The sequence below is a fragment of the Ixodes scapularis genome, unplaced genomic scaffold (assembly GCF_016920785.2).
Source record: "Ixodes scapularis isolate PalLabHiFi unplaced genomic scaffold, ASM1692078v2 PGA_scaffold12__126_contigs__length_90152505, whole genome shotgun sequence".
Taxonomy (NCBI): domain Eukaryota; kingdom Metazoa; phylum Arthropoda; class Arachnida; order Ixodida; family Ixodidae; genus Ixodes; species Ixodes scapularis.
This window is the reverse complement of record NW_024609838.1, coordinates 6862434-6890110: the sequence shown is the minus strand read 5'-3', so window position 1 is coordinate 6890110 and position 27677 is coordinate 6862434. Positions and strand designations below refer to the sequence as shown.

The following is a 27677-nucleotide window of genomic DNA, read 5'->3' as shown; positions in this document are numbered from 1 at the left end:
AGGCTCATTGCCTTGTACGAGCGCATTTATCCACCGTGCAATTTCAAGCCTCCCTTCACCGGCAATTCCACTTCCCATCCGAGGACATCAAGACTCACCCCCCTGTCCAAGATCCTGCAGAAGATATCACCCGAGCTAAACAATAGCGCCAGACTTACCTTTCTGCCACGGCAAACCCAATCCTCATTTCCTCTCCCCCTTTTCGATCGTTTACCCGCCGACAGAGCGTTACCCTCAGGCAGATCCAAACCGGCACTTTGCTGACTCCCTACTTTCTGCAACGCTTCAACCACAACAGCAGCACCCGAGCAACCACGGCTCTTGCCTTCGGCATGTGCGGGCTGTGTCGCGTTAGGGCACACCTGGAGCACCTGTTTCGGGAATGTCGGCAGTACTCCGAACCCCGGACTCGAGCCATCGGCTAACTTGATCGAGGCATCAGGCCCACCTCGCTCCAGTTGTGGGCCTGTCCGGGACCCTATAGGGTCCCGGACATGTGTGCTCTGAAATAAAAGCAAGTTCCATGACAGCTGTTTGTTGGTTTTATTGCGTAGCGACGCTTCATATGTACACAATGCACGCTCACATTCACTCGGGGTTTGTACACAGGCATTGGCAGCGTCGACAAGACATCAAGGCGACAGCGACAAGACATCCCTTCCGCCGCCGAGAGGGTGCGTCCACGGCGGTCGTTCCGACCACAGACGCGGGAGACTACGGGTTGCAGACTGCAAACGCCGGCCACAAGAGCGCTCGTTGTTACTTCAGGAATATGACGGCACTCGAAGTAAGTAGTAGACCCGCGACAAGCATCAGGCCGCAAAGAATTGTTTCTCTATACGCATAAAAAGGAGCAACGAGAGCCGGGTTAAACACCACAGCATAGCTGGCTTTTCCTCTGTCAGACGTTCAAAGCGAGACGTCGGCGACAGTTCGTGAGGAAGCTGCGAACGTCTGGTCGGAGCGTCATCGACGAGTCACTTCAGTGAAAACCTGTGAACAGGGTGACTTAAACGCCTGCTTGCAGCTCCTTGCGGTACTTTGAGAAATAAAAATAAAAACAGACGTACACAAGCACACGGGCAAAGAAAAAAATAGAGCTTCCCTTCAAACACCAAAATTCATTTGTTCATTTCTAAATAACACAGCCCGGTCTGGACCAGGCCGTATGACCATAAGAAACCCAATCACCCATAAAGAAGCTTTTTTTTCACGAACACGACACATCTCATTAACATCCTCGTTCGGTGCTCTCCGAAAAGTTGCGTTGCTGACGAAGGCACTGTTGAGACCGTCTCTTAAGCACTGGTTGTCGGTTCTACCCACCTGTAGCGACCACGAGTTGCGAACATGTTCTTGGATGACCAAGACGAGCAAAGGCCGGACGTGGGCCAAAGCTCAAGATCGCACACCTTAGTAGGGGAGAAGAAAAAACAAAACAAAAAAAACACCAGTGGCTTGTGAGCCCCACCGCAGAGCCCCTCTGGCAGCCCTCTGGAGGTGATCCCCTTAGCTATGTACAGCCGGGCCAGCAGCGTTTAGAGTGCGCAGGTGGATCTGGGACGCCTTGGTTCTAGAGCCGGACGAGCGTCTGTTCGGTGCCACGAGCATGTTCCGGCCACGGTCCGGGCGAAGAGAACCCGAGGAACGACGAAGGACCGAATGCGTCTGCACAGGGAAGACGTCCCGAGGGCATCGCGGGAACAAGGGCGGACGAATAAATAGAGTGACGACCGTGCAGGCTTCCGAGCGGCACGCCCGTCGCCTCATCGCTTGCTCTTGCCCTTGAGTCCCAGGAACTTCCAGAAGGAGGGCTGGTTGGACGAGCACGACTCGGCGGCCACCCTCGACTCCTCGGCCGAAGCCCTGTGCTGGGGCTCCTTGAGCATGTCCAGGAAGTTCTGGTCGGACCTGGCGATCTTGGCCCTGGTCAGCGTGATGACCTGCGGCTGTGGCACGGGCTGCTGCGGCGGCTGTTGTCGCCCGTGGTTGGCGTGGTTCACGGCGTTATTGCTGAGCACCTTGGGGTCCTCCACGAAGGCCTGGGCCAGGTTGCGGCTGATCTGCTTGCGGATGGTCTTTTTCATGGACAGGTGACGCTCCAGGTGCCGGAAGTCGCGCTCAGTGAGTGGCTGCGTCGGCGGGGCCACTCCGCCGGTGACGCTGGTGGGTTGCTGGTTGGGCTGCTGGTGCTGGCGCCTCGCAGGCGGCGGCGACGAGGGCTCCTTGCGCCTCGACCGCGGCGAGTGGTCGTAGGACCGGAGGTCGCTGAACACGTCCCGGACGTGGGGGATGCGCCGCTCCATGGTCATCGGCTCACGCCCGTCTGCGCACAAGCAAGGCCAGGGGTCACTGACACGCCTCGAAGCAAGTAAGCAAGTAAACGCTTCCTAGCAGTTTGAGCCAGGCAAAGCCTACGAGGATATAGAACTGAACGAGTTTCATTCTCAGTCAAGGTACAATGAATAGGTTTTCGGTGTCACTCTATAATCGGTCAGTCCCATCCCAGATACAGATCTAGGGGCCTAACGACAGGGGCGTATTTATGACTCAGGCTTGGGGGGTTTCTGTTGAGATATGACGTTACGGTCGAAACGTTTCCCAGATCTATTTTCTTGACTCAATATTTGCTATGTCACCAAAAACAACTTTTGGTTAATGCATATCGATTTTTTTATTTAAAAACGTTGACCTTTTGGGGGGGGGGGGGGTGGGAGTCCGCCCCCCCTCCGCCATAAATTCGCCTATGCCTAACTATGATGCCCGCTTGCCGTGAGACGACAAATAAAACCAAGGCAGGCGGCTAAAAGCAGAAGTGTGTCGAGTGTCACACAGCAAACTTTGTATACGTACGGAGCTTGCGCCTACGTTTAGAGTCGCCGGGGTACTTCGTATGAAATGAAAGCTTTGTACCTGACATACGAAGCACGGATGTCATTCATAATGCAACGTAAGAAAACATAAGCGATCGCTCCTGCGTGGTCTAAAGGCTGACAAAACTCCCTCCTCTTACAGCGTCCAGTCAGGTCTTCAAGAGCAGCGCGGAACCGGAAATGTCTGGCGGCGTACGTGGAAAAGGCCGAGAGAGCAGACGACCCTCCCCCGCCGCCAGACAACAGACAGAGCAGCGGCCAACAGAGGCAACATGGCGGCGCCGCGACAGTCGGCCCGGGCAACGGGGCCCATTGTTTCGGCGGCAAGCAGCGGCGGCACGACTTCTCGGCGGAGCACCGTCGTGACTCGGCTGCCGTGCCTCGTGTGCGCCCTTGCGAGGCGGACCACGTGAGTCGGTCGGAACCGGGCCGGAAAAGCAGCGCTTCTGGGTCCGCCGCTCCATTTCATGGAGTGCAAGTGGACGACCGCTCATCCGCGCCCAGCCTTGGCGTCGAGTCGGCCGTCCGACAGAGGGGCTCGCAGCCGAGATTGAGAAGTCGCTAGGTAGGCGGCGCAAGCCGCCGCCCGATTCGAGGATTTTAGCAATATACCCCCTTCAGGCAAATGAGATGAGAATGCCGAAGCAGGAATCACGAACACAACAAGCCCTGCCAATCTACCCCTGGCAAGAAAGAGTTTAAGTAGATCGTTCCGATACTTGCGATATCTTCCCGATAACGATGCCCGATAACTGTACTATGTATCAGCATGCGCAAAGGCATCGGCATATCGGAGTCGTCGGAACCATCTGCTAAAACTCTCTGATACAGTGATTTCCCTACACCCCCCCCCCCTTGTTTTTCTGAAGGCACCACCTCAATTTCCAACGACTCCTCTACTCTCAATGCCCCCCCCCCCCCTTAATTTTAATTCCTGGGTAAACCCCTGCTCTCATCGTAACGGCGATAAGCACATGGGGGAAGCCAACAGGTATATATTAGCTCTTCCAGGCTAATCGGAATATAGGCCCACATAGGTGCCCTGGTTACATGAACTTCTGACTCGTCGGTGGCAGTCCTGGTACAACGAAAAGTCTTGCACGGCGGTTCCGTCAGAGAGAGGGATTCAACGACACGACTGCGAAGGGCCCTGAGGGGTCTCTGGGCGAACATCTCGGTTCTCGTCACATGGCCATCGATGACAGAAAAGATCGCGATTGTTACTCAGTTTACGAGGTCCACTAAACATCTACAGGGTGAGTTGCCACTTAGATCGCTAGACGTAAATGACAGAGAGTAATAAGGCCACAGGCCAACGGTCGAATAATTTTCGAGTCCGACAAGACGGGTCAAGAGAGAAAGGAAGGACGCATTCGCGCCATCGGTGGTATTGTAGAATCTGGCAGAATCTTACATCAAATCAAGTTTGGGGGATTTACGTGCCAAACCAATGACGGGCATCTGGCACGCACCAGCGGAGAACTGATGATCAATTTGGACCCCCTGGGGATCTTTCGACGTGCAACCGAAGGCTCGGTTACACGGCGCCTTTTCCGCAACAAGCCTCACCCAGCCCAGATTCCGGGCGTCTCGGCCGGGATTCGAACCCGCCACCTGGGCTCTCGCCTCGGAGAGCCACCGAGGCGGCCTTTCATTACCGATGATGTGGGCTGAGTTGGTACGGTAGTAGATCTTTCGCAATAGTAATTTCACACCTTAAGAGTTTGACTCGGACTCAAATCGAAAATTATGCATTCGCCTTTGTTACGCCGATCAAGACTCTCGGCGACCGTGAAACGCGGGTCGCGATTTTGAATCCCTTTCAGAGCATAATTTGTTTTCAGCATACTTCTAATTTGTCCGGGACTATTTAGTGCCCGATATCATCTACGCGAACTTGGACCATGACGCACTCCTTCCCGCGGTTCTTCCGAGGCCACTGTGGACTCGTCGAGTCGGGGAATAACAGAACCTTTTCCTCATTACGCTCGCACCTGGAAAAGCTTGTTTTTGTTCCTCGTGGACATTGCGAACAGAATTTTGGCTGACTGAAGCGCCGACGTCGACGATACGAATCTCTCGAAATGCCGAGTAAATGACGAAATGAACGGACCGATGAAGACTCGACACTGCATCATCCGTTCGCCGAGAAGTCGGCATTAGCCTGGTTTCTTTGGAGCCCCGTTAACCTTGATTCGGGCAATTAATGCGCCGAGATTAATTCCGCCGGGACTCCCCGCCGATCGTACGGTTCCGGACGACTGACAACCAGCGAGTCAACCAACTCTGAAAAGGCGACTCGAGCAAGTTCGCTCATTTCATGAAATGATGAAACATATACGCGCTCCTAACCTCTTTTTTTTTTTTCTTTTTTTGACGCTTACGCAAAGCTAATTTGCACTTTAGCGTCCGAAGCGAGCGTCGCGTGGCACAGTGCAAGGTACCAGAGTTGGCCAGCTGCCAAAAGGAAACGACCAAGAATGAAAGCAGAAGGGAGTGAAAGACGAGGCGACGTCGCGACGCTTCGAAAAGAGTTAACCAGCTGTCAAAAGCTTTCGGAAACAACGCAGGAGGGGCAGGAGTGGGGGGACGAGGCGACGCTTCGAAAAGACTTAAAACCAGCTGCCAAAAAGCTTTCGGAAATAACAAAGAAATAACGCACAAGATGCAGGAGTGGGGGACGAAGCGACGCTTCGAAAATACGTAAAACCAGCTGCCAAAAGCTTTCGGAAACAACAAAGAAATAACGCACAAGATGCAGGAGTGGGGGACGAAGCGACGCTTCGAAAAGACGTAAAAACCAGCTGCCAAAAGCTTTCGGAAATAACAAAGAAATAACGCACAAGATGCAGGAGTGGGGGACGAAGCGACGCTTCGAAAAGACGTAAAACCAGCTGCCAAAAGCTTTCGGCAACAACAAAGAAACAACGCACAAGATGCAGGAGTGGGGGACGAAGCGACGCTTCGAAAAGACGTAAAACCAGCTGCCAAAAGCTTTCGGCAACAACAAAGAAATAAAGCAGAAGAGGCAGGAGTGGGGGACGAAGCGACGCTTCGAAAAGACGTAAAACCAGCTGCCAAAAGCTTTCGGAAATAACAAAGAAATAACGCACAAGGTGCAGGAGTGGGGGACGAAGCGACGCTTCGAAAATACGTAAAACCAGCTGCCAAAAGCTTTCGGAAACAACAAAGAAATAACGCACAAGGTGCAGGAGTGGGGGACGAAGCGACGCTTCGAAAATACGTAAAACCAGCTGCCAAAAGCTTTCGGAAATAACAAAGAAATAACGCACAAGGTGCAGGAGTGGGGGACGAAGCGACGCTTCGAAAATACGTAAAACCAGCTGCCAAAAGCTTTCGGAAATAACAAAGAAATAACGCACAAGGTGCAGGAGTGGGGGACGAAGCGACGCTTCGAAAATACGTAAAACCAGCTGCCAAAAGCTTTCGGAAACAACAAAGAAACAACGCACAAGATGCAGGAGTGGGGGACGAAGCGACGCTTCGAAAAGACGTAAAACCAGCTGCCAAACGCTTTCGGAAACAACAAACAAACAACGCACAAGATGCAGGAGGGGGGGACGAAGCGACGCTTCGAAAATACGTAAAACCAGCTGCCAAAAGCTTTCGGAAATAACAAAGAAATAACGCACAAGGTGCAGGAGTGGGGGACGAAGCGACGCTTCGAAAATACGTAAAACCAGCTGCCAAAAGCTTTCGGAAACAACAAAGAAACAACGCACAAGATGCAGGAGTGGGGGACGAAGCGACGCTTCGAAAAGACGTAAAACCAGCTGCCAAAAGCTTTCGGCAACAACAAAGAAATAAAGCAGAAGAGGCAGGAGTGGGGGACGAAGCGACGCTTCGAAAATACGTAAAACCAGCTGCCAAAAGCTTTCGGAAATAACAAAGAAATAACGCACAAGGTGCAGGAGTGGGGGACGAAGCGACGCTTCGAAAAAACGTAAAACCAGCTGCCAAAAGCTTTCGGAAATAACAAAGAAATAACGCACAAGGTGCAGGAGTGGGGGACGAAGCGACGCTTCGAAAAGACGTAAAACCAGCTGCCAAAAGCTTTCGGCAACAACAAAGAAACAACGCACAAGATGCAGGAGTGGGGGACGAAGCGACGCTTCGAAAAGACGTAAAACCAGCTGCCAAAAGCTTTCGGCAACAACAAAGAAACAACGTACAAGATGCAGGAGTGGGGGACGAAGCGACGCTTCGAAAAGACGTAAAACCAGCTGCCAAAAGCTTTCGGCAACAACAAAGAAATAAAGCAGAAGAGGCAGGAGTGGGGGACGAAGCGACGCTTCGAAAAGACGTAAAACCAGCTGCCAAAAGCTTTCGGAAATAACAAAGAAATAACGCACAAGGTGCAGGAGTGGGGGACGAAGCGACGCTTCGAAAATACGTAAAACCAGCTGCCAAAAGCTTTCGGAAACAACAAAGAAATAACGCACAAGGTGCAGGAGTGGGGGACGAAGCGACGCTTCGAAAATACGTAAAACCAGCTGCCAAAAGCTTTCGGAAATAACAAAGAAATAACGCACAAGGTGCAGGAGTGGGGGACGAAGCGACGCTTCGAAAATACGTAAAACCAGCTGCCAAAAGCTTTCGGAAATAACAAAGAAATAACGCACAAGGTGCAGGAGTGGGGGACGACGACGCTTCGAAAATGCGTAAAACCAGCTGCCAAAAGCTTTCGGAAATAACAAAGAAATAACGCACAAGGTGCAGGAGTGGGGGACGAAGCGACGCTTCGAAAATACGTAAAACCAGCTGCCAAAAGCTTTCGGAAATAACAAAGAAATAACGCACAAGGTGCAGGAGTGGGGGACGAAGCGACGCTTCGAAAATACGTAAAACCAGCTGCCAAAAGCTTTCGGAAACAACAAAGAAACAACGCACAAGATGCAGGAGTGGGGGACGAAGCGACGCTTCGAAAAGACGTAAAACCAGCTGCCAAAAGATTTCGGAAACAACAAAGAAACAACGCACAAGATGCAGGAGTGGGGGACGAAGCGACGCTTCGAAAATACGTAAAACCAGCTGCCAAAAGCTTTCGGAAATAACAAAGAAATAACGCACAAGGTGCAGGAGTGGGGGACGAAGCGACGCTTCGAAAATACGTAAAACCAGCTGCCAAAAGCTTTCGGAAACAACAAAGAAACAACGCACAAGATGCAGGAGTGGGGGACGAAGCGACGCTTCGAAAAGACGTAAAACCAGCTGCCAAAAGCTTTCGGCAACAACAAAGAAATAAAGCAGAAGAGGCAGGAGTGGGGGACGAAGCGACGCTTCGAAAATACGTAAAACCAGCTGCCAAAAGCTTTCGGCAACAACAAAGAAATAAAGCAGAAGAGGCAGGAGTGGGGGAGGAAGCGACGCTTCGAAAATACGTAAAACCAGCTGCCAAAAGCTTTCGGAAACAACAAAGAAACAACGCACAAGATGCAGGAGTGGGGGACGAAGCGACGCTTCGAAAAGACGTAAAACCAGCTGCCAAAGGCTTTCGGCAACAACAAAGAAATAAAGCAGAAGAGGCAGGAGTGGGGGACGAAGCGACGCTTCGAAAATACGTAAAACCAGCTGTCAAAAGCTTTCGGAAACAACAAAGAAACAACGCACAAGATGCAGGAGTGGGGGACGAAGCGACGCTTCGAAAAGACGTAAAACCAGCTGCCAAAAGCTTTCGGCAACAACAAAGAAATAAAGCAGAAGAGGCAGGAGTGGGGGACGAAGCGACGCTTCGAAAATACGTAAAACCAGCTGCCAAAAGCTTTCGGAAATAACAAAGAAATAACGCACAAGGTGCAGGAGTGGGGAACGAAGCGACGCTTCGAAAATACGTAAAACCAGCTGCCAAAAGCTTTCGGAAATAACAAAGAAATAACGCACAAGGTGCAGGAGTGGGGGACGAAGCGACGCTTCGAAAAGACGTAGAACCAGCTGCCAAAAGCTTTCGGCAACAACAAAGAAACAACGCACAAGATGCAGGAGTGGGGGACGAAGCGACGCTTCGAAAAGACGTAAAACCAGCTGCCAAAAGCTTTCGGCAACAACAAAGAAATAAAGCAGAAGAGGCAGGAGTGGGGGACGAAGCGACGCTTCGAAAATACGTAAAACCAGCTGCCAAAAGCTTTCGGAAATAACAAAGAAATAACGCACAAGGTGCAGGAGTGGGGGACGATGCGACGCTTCGAAAATACGTAAAACCAGCTGCCAAAAGCTTTCGGAAATAACAAAGAAATAACGCACAAGGTGCAGGAGTGGGGGACGAAGCGACGCTTCGAAAATACGTAAAACCAGCTGCCAAAAGCTTTCGGAAATAACAAAGAAATAACGCACAAGATGCAGGAGTGGGGGACGAAGCGACGCTTCGAAAAGACGTAAAACCAGCTGTCAAAAGCTTTCGGCAACAACAAAGAAATAAAGCAGAAGAGGCAGGAGTGGGGGACGAAGCGACGCTTCGAAAAGACGTAAAACCAGCTGTCAAAAGCTTTCGGAAATAACAAAGAAATAACGCACAAGGTGCAGGAGTGGGGGACGAAGCGACGCTTCGAAAATACGTAAAACCAGCTGCCAAAAGCTTTCGGAAACAACAAAGAAATAACGCACAAGGTGCAGGAGTGGGGCACGAAGCGACGCTTCGAAAAGGCGTAAAAACCAGCTGCCAAAAGCTTTCGGGAACAACAAAGAAATAACGCACAAGATGCAGGAGTGGGGGACGAAGCGACGCTTCGAAAAGACGTAAAACCAGCTGCCAAAAGCTTTCGGCAACAACAAAAAAATAAAGCAGAAGAGGCAGGAGTGGGGGACGAAGCGACGCTTCGAAAATACGTAAAACCAGCTGCCAAAAGCTTTCGGAAACAACAAAGAAATAACGCACAAGGTGCAGGAGTGGGGCACGAAGCGACGCTTTGAAAAGGCGTAAAAACCAGCTGCCAAAAGCTTTCGGCAACAACAAAGAAACAACGCACAAGATGCAGGAGTGGGGGACGAAGCGACGCTTCGAAAAGACGTAAAACCAGCTGCCAAAAGCTGTCGGCAACAACAAAGAAATAAAGCAGAAGAGGCAGGAGTGGGGGACGAAGCGACGCTTCGAAAAGACGTAAAACCAGCTGCCAAAAGCTTTCGGAAATAACAAAGAAATAACGCACAAGGTGCAGGAGTGGGGGACGAAGCGACGCTTCGAAAATACGTAAAACCAGCTGTCAAAAGCTTTCGGAAACAACAAAGAAATAACGCACAAGGTGCAGGAGTGGGGCACGAAGCGACGCTTCGAAAAGGCGTAAAAACCAGCTGCCAAAAGCTTTCGGAAACAACAAAGAAATAACGCACAAGATGCAGGAGTGGGGGACGAAGCGACGCTTCGAAAAGACGTAAAACCAGCTGCCAAAAGCTTTCGGCAACAACAAAGAAACAACGCACAAGATGCAGGAGTGGGGGACGAAGCGACGCTTCGAAAAGACGTAAAACCAGCTGCCAAAAGCTTTCGGAAACAACAAAGAAATAAAGCAGAAGAGGCAGGAGTGGGGGACGAGGCGACGCTTCGAAAAGACGTAAAACCAGCTGCCAAAAGCTTTCGGAAACAACAAAGAAATAACGCACAAGGTGCAGGAGTGGGGCACGAAGCGACGCTTCGAAAAGGCGTAAAAACCAGCTGCCAAAAGCTTTCGGAAACAACAAAGAAATAACGCACAAGATGCAGGAGTGGGGGACGAAGCGACGCTTCAAAAAGACGTAAAACCAGCTGCCAAAAGCTTTCGGCAACAACAAAGAAACAACGCACAAAATGCAGGAGTGGGGGACGAAGCGACGCTTCGAAAAGACGTAAAACCAGCTGCCAAAAGCTTTCGGAAACAACAAAGAAATAAAGCAGAAGAGGCAGGAGTGGGGGACGAGGCGACGCTTCGAAAAGACGTAAAACCAGCTGCCAAAAGCTTTCGGAAACAACAAAGAAATAACGCACAAGGTGCAGGAGTGGGGGACGAAGCGACGCTTCGAAAAGACGTAAAACCAGCTGCCAAAAGCTTTCGGAAACAACAAAGAAATAAAGCAGAAGAGGCAGGAGTGGGGGACGAGGCGACGCTTCGAAAAGACGTAAAACCAGCTGCCAAAAGCTTTCGGAAACAACAAAGAAATAACGCACAAGGTGCAGGAGTGGGGCACGAGGCGACGCTTCGAAAAGACGTAAAACCAGCTGCCAAAAGCTTTCGGAAACAACAAAGAAATAAAGCAGAAGAGGCAGGAGTGGGGGACGAGGCGACGCTTCGAAAAGACGTAAAACCAGCTGCCAAAAGCTTTCGGAAACAACAAAGAAATAACGCACAAGGTGCAGGAGTGGGGCACGAGGCGACGCTTCGAAAAGACGTAAAACCAGCTGCCAAAAGCTTTCGGCAACAACAAAGAAATAAAGCAGAAGAGGCAGGAGTGGGGGACGAGGCGACGCTTCGAAAAGACGTAAAACCAGCTGCCAAAAGCTTTCGGAAACAACAAAGAAATAACGCACAAGGTGCAGGAGTGGGGCACGAAGCGACGCTTCGAAAAGGCGTAAAAACCAGCTGCCAAAAGCTTTCGGAAACAACAAAGAAATAACGCACAAGATGCAGGAGTGGGGGACGAAGCGACGCTTCGAAGAGACGTAAAACCAGCTGCCAAAAGCTTTCGGCAACAACAAAGAAACAACGCACAAGATGCAGGAGTGGGGGACAAAGCGACGCTTCGAAAAGACGTAAAACCAGCTGCCAAAAGCTTTCGGAAACAACAAAGAAATAAAGCAGAAGAGGCAGGAGTGGGGGACGAGGCGACGCTTCGAAAAGACGTAAAACCAGCTGCCAAAAGTTTTCGGCAACAACAAAGAAACAACGCACAATATGCAGGAGTGGGGGACGAAGCGACGCTTCGAAAAGACGTAAAACCAGCTGCCAAAAGCTTTCGGAAACAACAAAGAAATAAAGCAGAAGAGGCAGGAGTGGGGGACGAGGCGACGCTTCGAAAAGACGTAAAACCAGCTGCCAAAAGCTTTCGGAAACAACAAAGAAATAACGCACAAGGTGCAGGAGTGGGGGACAAAGCGACGCTTCGAAAAGACGTAAAACCAGCTGCCAAAAGCTTTCGGAAACAACAAAGAAATAAAGCAGAAGAGGCAGGAGTGGGGGACGAGGCGACGCTTCGAAAAGACGTAAAACCAGCTGCCAAAAGCTTTCGGAAACAACAAAGAAATAACGCACAAGGTGCAGGAGTGGGGCACGAGGCGACGCTTCGAAAAGACGTAAAACCAGCTGCCAAAAGCTTTCGGCAACAACAAAGAAATAAAGCAGAAGAGGCAGGAGTGGGGGACGAGGCGACGCTTCGAAAAGACGTAAAACCAGCTGCCAAAAGCTTTCGGAAACAACAAAGAAATAACGCACAAGGTGCAGGAGTGGGGCACGAAGCGACGCTTCGAAAAGGCGTAAAAACCAGCTGCCAAAAGCTTTCGGAAACAACAAAGAAATAACGCACAAGATGCAGGAGTGGGGGACGAAGCGACGCTTCGAAGAGACGTAAAACCAGCTGCCAAAAGCTTTCGGCAACAACAAAGAAACAACGCACAAGATGCAGGAGTGGGGGACAAAGCGACGCTTCGAAAAGACGTAAAACCAGCTGCCAAAAGCTTTCGGAAACAACAAAGAAATAAAGCAGAAGAGGCAGGAGTGGGGGACGAGGCGACGCTTCGAAAAGACGTAAAACCAGCTGCCAAAAGTTTTCGGCAACAACAAAGAAACAACGCACAATATGCAGGAGTGGGGGACGAAGCGACGCTTCGAAAAGACGTAAAACCAGCTGCCAAAAGCTTTCGGAAACAACAAAGAAATAAAGCAGAAGAGGCAGGAGTGGGGGACGAGGCGACGCTTCGAAAAGACGTAAAACCAGCTGCCAAAAGCTTTCGGAAACAACAAAGAAATAACGCACAAGGTGCAGGAGTGGGGCACGAGGCGACGCTTCGAAAAGACGTAAAACCAGCTGCCAAAAGCTTTCGGCAACAACAAAGAAACAACGCACAAGATGCAGGAGTGGGGGACGAAGCGACGCTTCGAAAAGACGTAAAACCAGCTGCCAAAAGCTTTCGGAAACAACAAAGAAATAAAGCAGAAGAGGCAGGAGTGGGGGACGAGGCGACGCTTCGAAAAGACGTAAAACCAGCTGCCAAAAGCTTTCGGAAACAACAAAGAAATAAAGCAGAAGAGGCAGGAGTGGGGGACGAGGCGACGCTTCGAAAAGACATAAAACCAGCTGCCAAAAGCTTTCGGCAACAACAAAGAAATAAAGCAGAAGAGGCAGGAGTGGGGGACGAAGCGACGCTTCGAAAAGACGTAAAACCAGCTGCCAAAAGCTTTCGGAAACAACAAAGAAATAAAGCAGAAGAGGCAGGAGTGGGGGACGAGGCGACGCTTCGAAAAGACGTAAAACCAGCTGCCAAAAGCTTTCGGAAACAACAAAGAAATAACGCACAAGGTGCAGGAGTGGGGCACGAAGCGACGCTTCGAAAAGACGTAAAACCAGCTGCCAAAAGCTTTCGGAAACAACAAAGAAATAAAGCAGAAGAGGCAGGAGTGGGGGACGAGGCGACGCTTCGAAAAGACGTAAAACCAGCTGCCAAAAGCTTTCGGAAACAACAAAGAAATAAAGCAGAAGAGGCAGGAGTGGGGGACGAGGCGACGCTTCGAAAAGAGGTAAAACCAGCTGCCAAAAGCTTTCGGAAACAACAAAGAAATAAAGCAGAAGAGGCAGGAGTGGGGGACGAAGCGACGCTTCGAAAAGACGTAAAACCAGCTGCCAAAAGCTTTCGGAAACAACAAAGAAATAAAGCAGAAGAGGCAGGAGTGGGGGACGAGGCGACGCTTCGAAAAGACTTAAAACCAGCTGCCAAAAGCTTTCGGCAACAACAAAGAAACAACGCACAAGATGCAGGAGTGGGGGACGAAGCGACGCTTCGAAAAGACGTAAAACCAGCTGCCAAAAGCTTTCGGAAACAACAAAGAAATAAAGCAGAAGAGGCAGGAGTGGGGGACGAGGCGACGCTTCGAAAAGACGTAAAACCAGCTGCCAAAAGCTTTCGGAAACAACAAAGAAATAAAGCAGAAGAGGCAGGAGTGGGGGACGAGGCGACGCTTCGAAAAGACGTAAAACCAGCTGCCAAAAGCTTTCGGAAACAACAAAGAAATAAAGCAGAAGAGGCAGGAGTGGAGGACGAGGCGACGCTTCGAAAAGACGTAAAACCAGCTGCCAAAAGCTTTCGGCAACAACAAAGAAACAACGCACAAGATGCAGGAGTGGGGGACGAAGCGACGCTTCGAAAAGACGTAAAACCAGCTGCCAAAAGCTTTCGGAAACAACAAAGAAATAAAGCAGAAGAGGCAGGAGTGGGGGACGAGGCGACGCTTCGAAAAGACGTAAAACCAGCTGCCAAAAGCTTTCGGAAACAACAAAGAGATAAAGCAGAAGAGGCAGGAGTGGGGGACGAGGCGACGCTTCGAAAAGACGTAAAACCAGCTGCCAAAAGCTTTCGGAAACAACAAAGAAATAACGCACAAGGTGCAGGAGTGGGGCACGAAGCGACGCTTCGAAAAGGCGTAAAAACCAGCTGCCCAAAGCTTTCGGAAACAACAAAGAAATAACGCACAAGATGCAGGAGTGGGGGACGAAGCGACGCTTCGAAAAGACTTAAAACCAGCTGCCAAAAGCTTTCGGCAACAACAAAGAAACAACGCACAAGATGCAGGAGTGGGGGACGAAGCGACGCTTCGAAAAGACGTAAAACCAGCTGCCAAAAGCTTTCGGAAACAACAAAGAAATAAAGCAGAAGAGGCAGGAGTGGGGGACGAAGCGACGCTTCGAAAAGACGTAAAACCAGCTGCCAAAAGCTTTCGGCAGCAACAAAGAAATAACGCAGAAGATGCAGGAGTCGGGGTACGAGGCGACGCTTCGAAAAGCTTTCGGAAACAACAAAGAAATAACGCAGAAGATGCAGGAGTCGGGGTACGAGGCGAGGCTTCGAAAAGACGTAAAACCAGCTGCCGAAAGCTTTCGGCAGCAACAAAGAAATAACGCAGAAGATGCAGGAGTCGGGGTACGAGGCGACGCTTCGAAAAGCTTTCGGAAACAACAAAGAAATAACGCAGAAGATGCAGGAGTCGGGGTACGAGGCGAGGCTTCGAAAAGACGTAAAACCAGCTGCCGAAAGCTTTCGGAAACAACAAAGAAATAACGCAGGAGAGGCAGGAGTGGGGGACGAGGCGACGCCAAAAGCTCTCGGAAACAACAACAAAAGAAGAAGCGGTAGGAAAGCAGGACGCGGCGACGCTTTAAAAGAAACAGCGCCGCGTGCCAAGAAGGCCGAGACTAAACGTTAGCCCATTCGGTTCGCTTTTTATTTTCCTTTTTTTTAGCACTTTTGAGTCTCGCGAAAAGACTAGCCCCTTTATTAGTTGGAGGTGTGTAGATTCAGTCGCTTCCGCGACGTCTTCGCGTGTCTCCACGTCACGTGACGTCACGACAGTATACAAAGCGATGGAGTGACCCCTATCGCCGCCGCGAGACGGCGGAATACATTCCGATTCTCAAAATTTGGCATGCGAAGAGACCCGGACGTTTCTGGAGCGCAGATACTCCTCGTCGTGGAAGCGTGACATCGGAGTCTCTCCGCGTGCGACAGAAGGAAAAGAAGAAACCACACGACATTTTTGAAAGGGCTTGTTCTTCCGTAGACTCGACAATTGCTCCGTTAATGACCGCGGCTGCCGGCGACCCCACACTGGGCCACTTCTGTAAACACGGCGGCAGACTCGCCCGTGTTGCCCGTGCACGCTGCTAACGACCCCTACGGGAGAACGTCTCTCTCGAAGAAGGGTCAATCGTCGGCTGCCGTTCGGGCGACGCGTCATCGAAGCACAGAGCGGCCCACTTCACCGCGGGAGCCGCCGAAACAGGCGCCTCTCTTTTAAAAGCGCTTCTTCCGAGGAAATAAAGACGTTCAACGGTTCGACCTCGTCCCGAGACTGACCCGGACACGAAACAGGACAAACCTTAGCACGTTTCACGCGAGGAAAGGGCTAACATAAAAGAGTCGCATCATAGAGTACCCCTCGGAAACAACAACAACAAAAACAAGGAAGCCGTTATTAAAGAGTATAAAAGAGCCCGCGCGTCTCGTTGAACCTTTCAAACCAGTTACAAAGAAACCCGAAAGAAATCAATCCCTAACCGACAGAAGCCAAACCGGTAACCCCCTTTCACGAAACAAAAAAATTGTAGTTGCGGCATTTCCGTCCGTGAAATCAGCATTCGCCACCGATTCCGCCAGCTCGATTAATACTGCGTAGATTGAACACGGCGCTTATCGAAGTCGGGCATGTACGCGAATGAGCGAGACAAAACAAAAAAATAAAGGCCGGTTCGTAATAAAGAGAGGCCCCCCAAAAACAGGCAGCGGGATTCAAAACTAGACGACGAACAGACCGGTTTTATCACCGGCGTCCATCCCGCAACCGATCGGCGGACAAGACGCAAGCGAGGCGTCATTGAAGCTCGCGGAGAAAGGGCTCTCTTCCCATTGGCCGAATCACCGACTGGCCTACTCCGGATAGCGGCCAGCTTGTAGCTACTTCAGCCACTTTAACTGGACCTCTTCGCTAACGCAGTAAATCGTGCCATTCTGGTTTGACGCAGCAGCTACCTAAAATTGCCGAGCAGAAAGAAAAACAAAAACAAAAAATGGCTTCTGCTTCCATCGCTCTTTTCGGCGATAGCAATCTTTGCGCGTCCCTCACCAAAGTTACGGCAGGAGACGCGGGTGGGCGAAACGCGCGTTTATCTCAGAATAGAATACAGAGAAGGGGGATGAATGTCGAGCGATAAATATTTGTGTAGCAGAGATGCATAGCGCGGACATTCCCCGGAGCGACAGCTCGAACAACTGCCGTAACTCCGTTTCACTTTTAAGTGTAAAAAAAGCTCCAAACCCAAGTTGGGGGCTTTCCGTGCAGTGCGAACATCGTTCTGCTTTGGCTTTGGCTTGATCTCTCGCATGAAGTAAAGCATACACCCGTGACGTCATTTTCCCGTGCTGCGAAAGGTAAGGCAGCGAGGCATGTGACGTCGGTGCAGGCCTTTGCATATCAGACCCGATTCGATTCATTGTTCGATAAACTGGGCCAATCAAATACCCGCAAGGCGCGCCATTGCATTTCAAGAAAAGGATGCTTAATGCCAGTCGACGCAGGTTCGAGCGCTCGTGACGGTCATCTTGGGCCTTCATCACGCCTTTTTCAGGCACCTGGTTGCGACGGATATCTTCCGAAAACACTTCCGTAGCAAAAAAAGAAAAAAACGGCAAGAACGGGATGTCCCCCTTTTGCCGTGGAGAGCCTCTTTGAAGTCTCTCGTGAGGTCGTCATCTGGTTCCAAATCGGCGAGGGCTTCCGTGCGGTTGCTGACCGCGCGCCGAACAACTCTGCAGTTCTGTGGAAGATCTTTTTAAATTCTTTTTTTCTTCCTTCCTTAGGGAGGAACGTGTGCGCGATGACAGTTTTCATATTCGAGCCGAGTATACAGCAAATATCCGGGATGCAAGCAGCATCTGAGGCACGCGAAGGAGCGACAGAAGTGGCATGCTGACGGTGGACCTTTAGCCGTTCCGGGTCCATAAACATCACCCACTTTTAAGCGGCGGGATACCTAAGAATGCACTATTCCGAGTATTTGTTTAGCGTTGCTGCGAGGATGCTGAAACGAGGTTCAAAACCATTCATTCTACACCACGAAACTGCTTGCAATCAGTTGGGAACAAGGTCTATACACTCCAAAGAGTGAACCCCTGCCTATCCCTGACGTCACTTTTTCATCGTTGCCGGTACAGACTTTCACTTTTAAAAACACGGTGAGGACCCAAACTAATTAATTCAATAACCTAGCGAGAAAACAAAAATATTTTGGCACAATGTTTGGGTTTACTATTTCAGCGATGTTTGTTGGTCTGTTTAGCAAGTTTTCTAGCAAATCGGGGACTGTAATGAAAACGCCGGAGTACCCGTTTAAAAGCACTGGAAAATGTGTAAAAATAGAGTGCCGCCTTCACGTGCTCTAACTTGGTTCGTCTCCCCGTTCATAGAGATGCCCTTTCCCTTCTCTCTACCCGACTTAACAAAAAAACAAAAACAAAAAACCGAGAACTACCGTGGGACCAACTATCCACTGACTTTAAGATAAGACCAACCAGCCCGACTCCCTTTTATGACGAAACTAATCCCTGGAGAAGGGGAACGAGAGGGACAAAGGACAAACACAAATCTTAAAACACAGCTATGTGACTGGTGAGCGACCGAAAAAATCCTCCTGGTCCGGGTATCGAACCCGGGACCTCTCCATTACAGGTGGAGCGCTCTACCAACTAAGCTATCGTGGGTGTGGGCGGGAGCCTGATGACGTGCCGAAGGCCTTTGCGGAGAGCAAACACTGCCCACTCCCCGGGCCATGGCCAGAGGGACGGTGTCACATGCCTCGATGCGACACGCTGATTGGCTCACTGACTTGATAGAGATGGTCTCTGCCGTTTGCCAAGTTGTGGTGAACGCGAACTACGAAAGGGTGTATCGACGAGAGAGTCATTCGGGCAGGACTGGGTCGCGGCCGGCGCCGATCGCGGAGTGAGACACACGGGGGGAGGGAGTGGGGGGGGGGGGGGGGGGGGGGTGCCTCGCTTTTTTACCCTCAGCGGAGGAACGGAATATTTGTCCGACCGTCAACTTTCTCCCGTTTTCTTCTGCGGTCGCGTAATGACATCCCGTGGCTGGCCGGCCCCGTCGGCGGAATCGGAGAGAGAGCCAAGCGGGTCAGCGAGTCACAATGGCCGGGGGTCGGCGTCGCCGCCACTCGCGCGAAAAGAAAAAGAAGGCCGGAAAAACAGTCACGTCTCGGGGCTTTGCCGCTCATTGGATCGTTGTTCCACCCACGACACCGCTAACGTTCCCACGGCTCTTTCTTTTTTCTGATTCTTCGCTCGACCGCCCCCAAAAGTCGGATCTGTCGTCTACTTCGTCTTGTGCGATCGAGAGACGCTGCTCTCTTTCTGCAGCGTTCGAACGCTGCTCTGTTTTTCTGCTGGTAGCGCCACCGGCGTCCGCAGTCATCTCTGCTCGTCGTGAATGTATGACCAGGAGTGAAGAAGGACTGAGACTGACCTCAAGCATTGAAAAGACAGTGAGGCTAGCTGCTCAGAGTGAATCAGAATGAACCAGAGAGGTTTCTTCTACTTTTTCTTCGACTTGAAAGAGTCTTTACTTCTTTCTTCACCGGCGTAATGCCGCGGCGGTACTTAGCAAGGCAAGTGGGGTATTAGACTGGATGGGCATCGTACCGGCGTGCGGTCGTGTACCACTACTGCGTGGTGCACGTTAAAAACCCCAGGCTAGCAGTCGTACTGCACTGGTTAAATTGCTTACCAACAGTGGGTAACAATGTCGCCATGTTCTGGCATACTAAACTCCTACTGTATAAACAGCTAACTAATTTTTTGGGGGAAAAAAAGGGGGGGGGGGGACTGGAATTACGTAAATCGTGTGTGACGTATTTGGGCTCAGTGCCGGGACACGTTTCATGCTTACTGGTCTGTTCATTCGAAGAGAAAGGCATCAATGTGATCACGTGCACTCGTATGATTTCTTCATCAGGATTGTCTGGCAACACAAAGAAGAGGGCTGAGTTGGCCACGAAGAAAAGCTATTGCGTGACGCCTGATAAAAAACAAAACGAGGTCGCCGTGAATACGCTGACAAGATCGCTGCAAGAGTCAATATATCCCCGGGCATAACATGATCAAGATTTCATTTTACACCGAGTCTTCTTCACTCGGGCCCCGAACTACGGGGTCTTCACGGCTGCTTCGAATGCCAAAGCTCAACAAAACAAAAACACAAAATAAACTCATATTTCAGACCACATGTTGAAATTTTTCTCCGTTTAAAATTCAAGCCGCACCCACCATTCATGCCGTGTCTATGTGTGTCAATTTGCTTCCAAGAGCTCAAGTCAAGAAAGGAAGCTCACCACGTGACGTTATTTTGTGTTTCTCTTTGACTTACCTCCGAAAAATGGTGCGCAAACTATTTTGTTGTTACAGTCGAATCTTGTTAACTCAAACTCTCTTAATTCGAACTTCCGGATAATTCAAACTAGCATGCAGGTCCTATCCTATATGTCTCTATGGGAGGAAACTCCCGGTAATTCAAACTCTGCTTTATTCAAACAAATGTTCGGCCCCCCTCGACTTTGAAATAACGAGATTCGACTGTACCTAATTTGGACAAAACGCGGTTCCTAGGGTGAAAATTCGAAGATTCATCGAAGATCCGCCTTTAGCATAATCATTCTTTCGGTCGTAGCGCATCTGACAGCATAAATAAAGCACATCTCAAAGTCAAGGGCCTCGTCCAACGACAAAAGGCAGCAGGTTGGGAGGCAAAACTCTCGGAATGCCAGAAAACAAACCTGGTAACCTAAAGAACGATCAGAGGACGCGGCGTTAAAGCGACGTTTAGGCTCATCCGCGGCAAAAAGTTTAGGTGTCGCCATCTAGATGAAGCCTGGCGCAACCCAAAGTGAGGACGTCCGCCGTTGTTTCTCAAAGCTTCGCTGTGAGGGAGCCCGCCAGCAATTTTTTTGTTGTTGACTTTTTTTTATAATATGTTTTTACATTAGTCGCGGACGATTACAAATTCTGCGTCTGGCAGGGCTTCAACCCAGGCTTCAATGCTGCTAACCAAAGTTCTCTTCTTCGTCTTTTTTTGCAAAGCACGGTGAAGACGCTAATTTTTAGCTTACTAATGTTTTAAATAAAATAAAAATGTTTAATTAATTTTAAATTAAATAAAAATGTTTTAAATTAAATTAATTTAAATTTTAAATTTAAATTAAATAAAGTTTAAATCGCACGAGGACACAGCGCACCCGTAACAAACACTCAACGTTCACAGTCACACCAAAAAGAAAGGGACACTTACACAGCGCTGACTTCAACTCTTTGTATATTCCCGCCTTTTCTCTTTTTTCACATCTAATGCATAACCTAGGCCTCATCTTTTTCTTTCTTTGCTAAGTTTTAAGCCAGAAATTGAAAAATAAAAATTAAATGGAAAAATTAAATGAAAAATTAAAATTGAAATTACTGTAGGTCAATGATGCAAAGCTAAGTAATCCAGCTCTTTTTGTGACAGCGCTATAGATGGATTACTAATACACCTGCCGTTTTGGCTGGCAATGTTCTCCGCTTCTATTATTTACCTTCTGAGCTGGTCTCGACTCCTTGCCAACACCACACACTTTTCAAGTTCTGCTGTGCACCCACAGTCCCGAATGTGTATGCCAACATGTCCAGAGTTCAGTGATGGTGGACAGGTTGTGTTCTCTAAGGCGGTGGTTTAAACACCTACCCGTCTGTCCGATATATGTTCTTCCACAGGACAGGGGGAAGGAGTAGACTACATTTTCTGTGCATCGAACGAACTTATTTCTGTGATTCGTTGTGCAGGACGTCGGTGTTCTTGAAGGAGTGTTTACCCTCTTGCACAGGCTGTAGAGCTTGTTCGGAGCGGAGAAAATAACGTCCGTGCCTACTTTGTTTGCTATTTTCTTGAGGCCATGAGAAAAATGATGGAGATATGGCACAATCACTGGTCTTTTTGCCCTGTCCCGATGACTTTTCTTAATTCGCTCATCATGCTTAAAATCTCTGAAAAGTCCTTCCGCCACTGATATTAACAAGGATGATGGATATCCAGCGCGTTTTAATCTCGACACTTGCCCATCAAAGCTCCTTTGGATGGAATGGAAGCATGACTTCGTAAGAGAGTTCTTAAGGCACAACCGCGCTATGCCTCTCTTTACGAGTTTTGAATGCGCTGAGTTGAATGGCAGAAGTGGCTTCTTTCCCCTTGGCTCGTAAGTCCAGCACGTATGGTACGGTGACGTACAAAGACGAAGATCTAAGAATCTCAAACTTCTTTCACTTGGAAGTTTGTAAGAAATCTCCAATGGGTTCATGCACCTTTTGAAACTGTTGAGAATGTCTGGTACCAAGGCTGTCAGATTTTGTTCATCGGTGGCGAGGACAATTAAATAATCGTCGACATATCTGAATACTTTTTTAACTTTTGACCCGTCGAGAGTTTGGCTTAAATTCCTGTCAAGGTGTGCAAGATACAGGTCACTGAGGATAGGTGCAATGCACGAACCAATACATACCCCTCTCTTCTGTAGATACGTATGTCCATCCCAGGTGGCGAAGGTAGATTTTAGATAGATGTCAAGTAAGTTTAAGAATTTGCTTTGGGATAGGCCTGCCGCATTCTGAAAGGCGGTAATGCCATATGTGTCTATGCAGTCCTCGATACACCTTAGGAGATGGGGTTGGGGCAGGGAATAGTAGAGATCCTTGATATCGATGGAGAATGCTCTTAGATCTAGGTCACTATTTTGATCGAAGAAGCTGATGACGTCATAAGAGCTATGAATCAAGTAAGGATCATCGATGACTAGCAGCTTCAGTCTTTCTTGCAAAAATACACCTACCGACTTCTGCCAAGTTTCCCTTTCTGAAATTATTACTCTAAGAGGGCATTCCGGTTTTTGAGTTTTGGCGCTGAAGAATAATTGAAGGCTCAAGTTTTTGCTGCGTTCAATTCTGGAGCAAAGTTGATTCAAATTCTGTGACTGACAAAACGTTTTTGCTACCCGTTTCACTTTTTCCAGGGAGATCTCGTCGTGGCTGCTGAAGAGAGATTCGACCGCTGTTAAAGCTTTTTCTCCGAACGTCTCCTTGTGCATGAGCACAAAACCGCCTTCTTTGTCAGCTGGCATAAGTGTCAGTGAGTGTTCTTTGAGGTATGCTTCTACTCTCTTGATAGGCAGAGGTGTAGCTGAAGGCTTGTAACGAACGAGCATGTCCACTCCCTCGGAAGTGCATCGATCTATCTCGGTCTCTGGAGCTCGTCGCGACACTTGCCTAATGATGGAGAGTAGCTCCGGTGCCGTCTTCTTGGGTTCCACTGCAAACTTGGGGCCCAAGCTTAGAACGTGCCTCACAGAACTTGGTATATCAATGTCCCCTAACGTGTGTACTGGGTTACTTGAAGCCGTTTCTTTCTTGGGTCGGGTGGTCCGGAGATGCCTTAACGTGAGTGTCCAAAGATGCTCAGTCGTACCTTCCGTTGAAGAGGCGTAAGTTTGCCATATTCTTCTGCTGGAAGAGAGAGTGGTATCCTCATGCAGTAGTGAGAACAGGCTATTTCGATAGTGCCGTGCCTGCCTATGCCACTCGGCCTGGAGTATTTTACAAATTCTCTTCCCGTGCCCTACGGATGGTAGGAAGCCTCCGAAGAGGGCCATGACCTCAGGGGGCAACATCTTTACTCGTATGCAGTACCCAAAGGATCTTGCTTGGCAGACACATATGGCGATTAAGGTGACAAGGCCGTTACGGTCCAAGGAATGATGGCTAAAAGGGCCCGATGTACTAGAAATGAAGCTTGTTAAAACAGAAGTTCGGGCGAGTTGGTAGTTCATGACATGAACTACCAACTCGTCCGAACTTCTGTTTTAACAAAGTTTAAATCGAATTCACACTTTTAGAAAACTTTCTTGTCCCACTTCTTTGTAGAACAATCAAATGCACCATTGCTTCGCTGGTTTCCTCCATTGAGACATACTTACTAGTTCTCTGCCCCGATTGTTGCATCTTCCAAAAATCAGGGGCAGTGCTTCCCTCATTTGCTTTGCAAACATCCTGGACTTTACCGAGTTTAATCAAATACGCAGCAGCACCAAGTTTATTATTTCAGTAATTACAGAAAAGAAGTGAACGCTCCCAGCATATAAAGTGTAGATGACTGAGTCTTTACAGAGTTTATGCAAGAAATATATATTGCCTTCTGAAGAGGTACACTTTTTAAAAGCATAACTCTAATTTAAAGAAAAGAACGAAAACAAACCAATATTCAAAACTAAAATTAGGGAGAAAAAAAAAACACGAAAGTAAACGTAGGCGTCTAGGCGAGCCTCCAGTCGAATTCGTTGTGTGAAATTATCTTCATCAACGATCCATATTTTTTTTTAAGATCGCGTATTTAAATAACGGGTAATTTGATCGATAGCTAACGCTTCAATGGCAGCCATTTAAGACAATATAGATGTTATGTGATGGCCGTAATGACAATACAATTTAAAAATTATTTTTTGTGGTGGAATTTTGCTATATGTAACTTGCGGGTGAAGAACGTACTTTTGTAGTCCAGTTATAATTACTGTCAATAAAAGGTAATAAACCCTAAGATCACGGGCAACATTTTTGGACGTTACGTGACATTTTGCTGACCATAAGCCGTCTAGAAAAATGTACACTCGTAGTATTGAGCACAAATGTTCAGCAACGCACCTCATAAGCGAAATAGCAAGACATTCAGCAAAAGATTTATTTTTTCACAAAGACAACATGACGCCATAGCTACCACACCGCAAGAAAGGCAAGAGTCGCTCGATTGTGGGACGGGATACGATTTGTTGAACCTACACAGGAGCGTCCTCCCGTCTCGGACATCATAAAGAGGACAATCTTTCAACGGACGAGTAGGAGAGACACACACAACAGAGCACTACTTGCAACTGGTTTACACCAGTTGCAAGTAGCGCTCTGTGGCGTGTGTCTCGCCTACTCGTCCGTCGTTTTTAGCGCTTTTAACCCCTAAACATGTTCAACCAACTAGCCCAAATCCCAAACCCTTCTACAATCTTCCAGCTTTGCAGCGCGTCGGGTGACAAGGACGACACGGAGGAAAGTTGGGACATCGGATTATCGTTCGCCGCCGAGTCCCACCATTGGAATCCGCACGGAGGACAAGACAGACACCCGCCAAGGAAATCAAAGCATAACGCAAAATACGACACCATCGCGCTCGCCCACTCCTTTTTTCTCAGTTTCAATATAATCTCCACTTCCCCAGATTTTTTTGATTTTTTTTCTCGGATATGGATGCAAACTTGGACCTTTTTCGGTCGCGTATGGGGTGTCACAGGTGACAGAACAATTACCGGTCCGCGCCACGTCCGAAAGCAGGCGGTCACGCCGTACCGCTAGGGGCGCGTGCGACGTAAACAAACCTGGCACCTTCGCACTTCGGGTATCACGTGACATTCACGTGCTGCTCAGTGGCGCCTAGGGATGGGCAAAATACATGCAAATATGCGTCAAAATGCAAATACAAAATACTTCGTCAAAAATGTATTTAATTACAAATCTAATTACATTCCCCAAAAAAAGCATTTAAGTACAATATATAAAAATACAACCAAATGCATTTGGTCTCCTCCAAATACTTTTCCAAATACATTCTTCAAAATTTGCGTCACCGACTTCAGGGCACCTGCAACGGGTTTCTGGATATCTCATTTTAATTTTGCATCGCACACTCGGGAGTTAGTGTGCGAGGCTCTAGTAACGTAATAGAAATATAATCACAAAAAATGTAATCAGCTTGGACGTAATAGGGGAAGAAAGTACAAAGCTTCAAGCCGCTTTTTTTGTCAATTACATTTTGGGATAGACCAACAAAGAACCGAGACGACCAAGACGCGCAGCACTAGCTAGAGAATCTTTTATTGTTGCAACTCGCACCAGTTACGAAAATCTGGACGACCCGCGCATTTAGAATGTTCCAGGCAAAAATATGGATGGAAATCAGGCTGGAAAGCATCACAAGTTATCACAGGCACTTATTTAGCCAGTTGCCCGTGAACGTTGATTTCGTCACTTTTCTTGCCCTGGACTAGCACCGTAATCACAAAGTCACTAAACGCTTGTGTTTGATTGAGAGACACTGCATTCGGTTCAGAACGTAGTTTTCTTCTTGCTCTGGACACGTATTAGGATGAGCAAAATGAGTCGTGACAATAAATTTGAGGGATGTATTTTCGCACGCAAAATTGTATTTAATTACAATTGTATTTGAAATACCCACGTTTTAGTACTTAAATACACACGTCAAATACATTACCCAACTTGTAATTAAATACAAATGCAAAATACACAAAGTATCTATAATACGTATTTCAACTACTTGTATTTGAAATACTGGATGGATGGATGGATGGATGGATGAATACGGCTGAGCCCTTTGGATCGGGCGGTAGCTTACGCCACCTAGCCATTTTGTTTTACCATTTAAGCTTAGAATATTTAAATGCGAAATCTATATTCACTCCGCAGCGCAAAGAAAGTGAGGCTATGAAACCCCCTTGCCATCGGTGAATAAGAAAATACCTAGTCTTCTCTCGATTTTTGCCACCATTCACTTAATCTTTGCTTGGTAATTTCTGCAGTCTTGAAATCCACTCTCCCTTCGCTGTCTCTAAAACCCAATGACTTTATTAAATCTATGTTGTCTTCGGTAGGCGTAGGGTGAAGCCCTTTACAGTAGAGTATCAAGTGCTCAGCCGTCTCGTCCTCCTCTCCACAAGCAGCGCACACTGTATCAATTTCCTGGTACTTCACTCTGTATGTTCTGGTTCGCAGAACACCCGTCCTCGCCTCAAACAGCAATGAGCTTCCCCTAGAATTGGCATAAATGCTTTCTTTGGCAATAACTCTTTTGTTTAATCTATAGCTTTCCAGAGCCGTCTTTGTCTGCATTCCCTCTAGCCACCGATCTCTTTCTGTGGCCTTAACTTTCTTCTTAACTGAGACTTGCTCTTCCGTACCTTCGCTATAGCCCAAAAACTTTCCTCTTAATTTCGTAGTGCGTTGTCTCCACTTTGTGTCTACACTCCTCATTTAAAAATAGCTGAAAACCTTTTGTGCCCATTGCTCCCCATCCATTTGCCTCAACCTATCCTCAAATTCTCTCTTGCTCACCGCTTCCCTGCTCTCAAATGATGCCCATCCCATGTCTCCTTGTTGCCCTGGTTTGGCGTTTTGCAATGTGCCCCCAAAGCCAGTCTACCTACTCCGCGCTGTTTTATTTCTAGTCTCGCATGCACTTCGGATTTCATGCATAGCACTGCGTTTCCAAAAGTCAAGCCCGGCACCATGACCCCTTTCCAAATCTCTCTCACCACCTCATAGCTGTTGTAATTCCAAAGTGCTCTATTTTTCATTACAGCTGCATTTCTGTTGCCCTTATTTATTATACACTTTTCAAGCTCTCTGAGATATTCTGCACCATCACATATCCATACTCCTAGATACTTGTATTTACTAGCTCTCTCAACTGTAATATTTTGTATCTTCAGCCTCTCAACTTCATCCTCGTTAAAAATCATGACTGCTGATTTTTCGCTACCTACTGAATTCTAAACCTAATTCCTCTCCTTCCCTACCACAGATGCTCATTAATTCCTGCAACTCTGTCCTGTTGTTAGCCATTAGTACAATATCATCCGCATACATCAATCCCGGTAAGGATTGCTGATTTTTTTGGCCTAGCTTACTGTAAGAAAGGTTGAATCCAAGCCCACTCTTCTCTAGTCTATCCTCCAATCCTCTCAGATACAACATAAACAGCAAAGGCGATAATGGGCACCCCTGCCTAAGGCCTCGTCTTATCTCTATTTTCCCTGTCGCCTTTTTTCCCCATGTTATAATCACCTTGTTATCTTTGTAAATGTTCCTTAATAGTGCTGTTAGTCCTTCATCTAGGTTTAAGTTCTCCACTATGTCCCACAGGTTTTTTCGGTTCACATTGTCATAGGCACCCTTGATATCCAGAAACGCCAGCC

The 27677-nt window shown here is 48.5% G+C and overlaps 1 protein-coding gene across 2 annotated transcripts in view; it reads right to left on the bottom strand.

Annotated features, from left to right (window-relative positions):
- Positions 1 to 524: 524 nt before the first annotated feature.
- Positions 525 to 27677, bottom strand: part of LOC8031510 — a 60528-nt gene continuing 33375 nt past the window's right edge. The window contains exons 1-2 of one of the 2 annotated variants that reach the window (XM_042289399.1): positions 2832 to 2875; positions 525 to 2326 (exon numbers count right to left, since the gene is read on the bottom strand). In XM_042289399.1, coding sequence (XP_042145333.1) covers positions 1767 to 2312 — 546 coding nt within the window. In that variant the 5' untranslated portion in view covers positions 2313 to 2326; positions 2832 to 2875 and the 3' untranslated portion in view covers positions 525 to 1766. Of the gene's footprint in view, positions 2327 to 2831; positions 2876 to 27677 lie in introns of those variants that run through there. The other variant, XM_040219978.3, reaches the window with a different exon arrangement.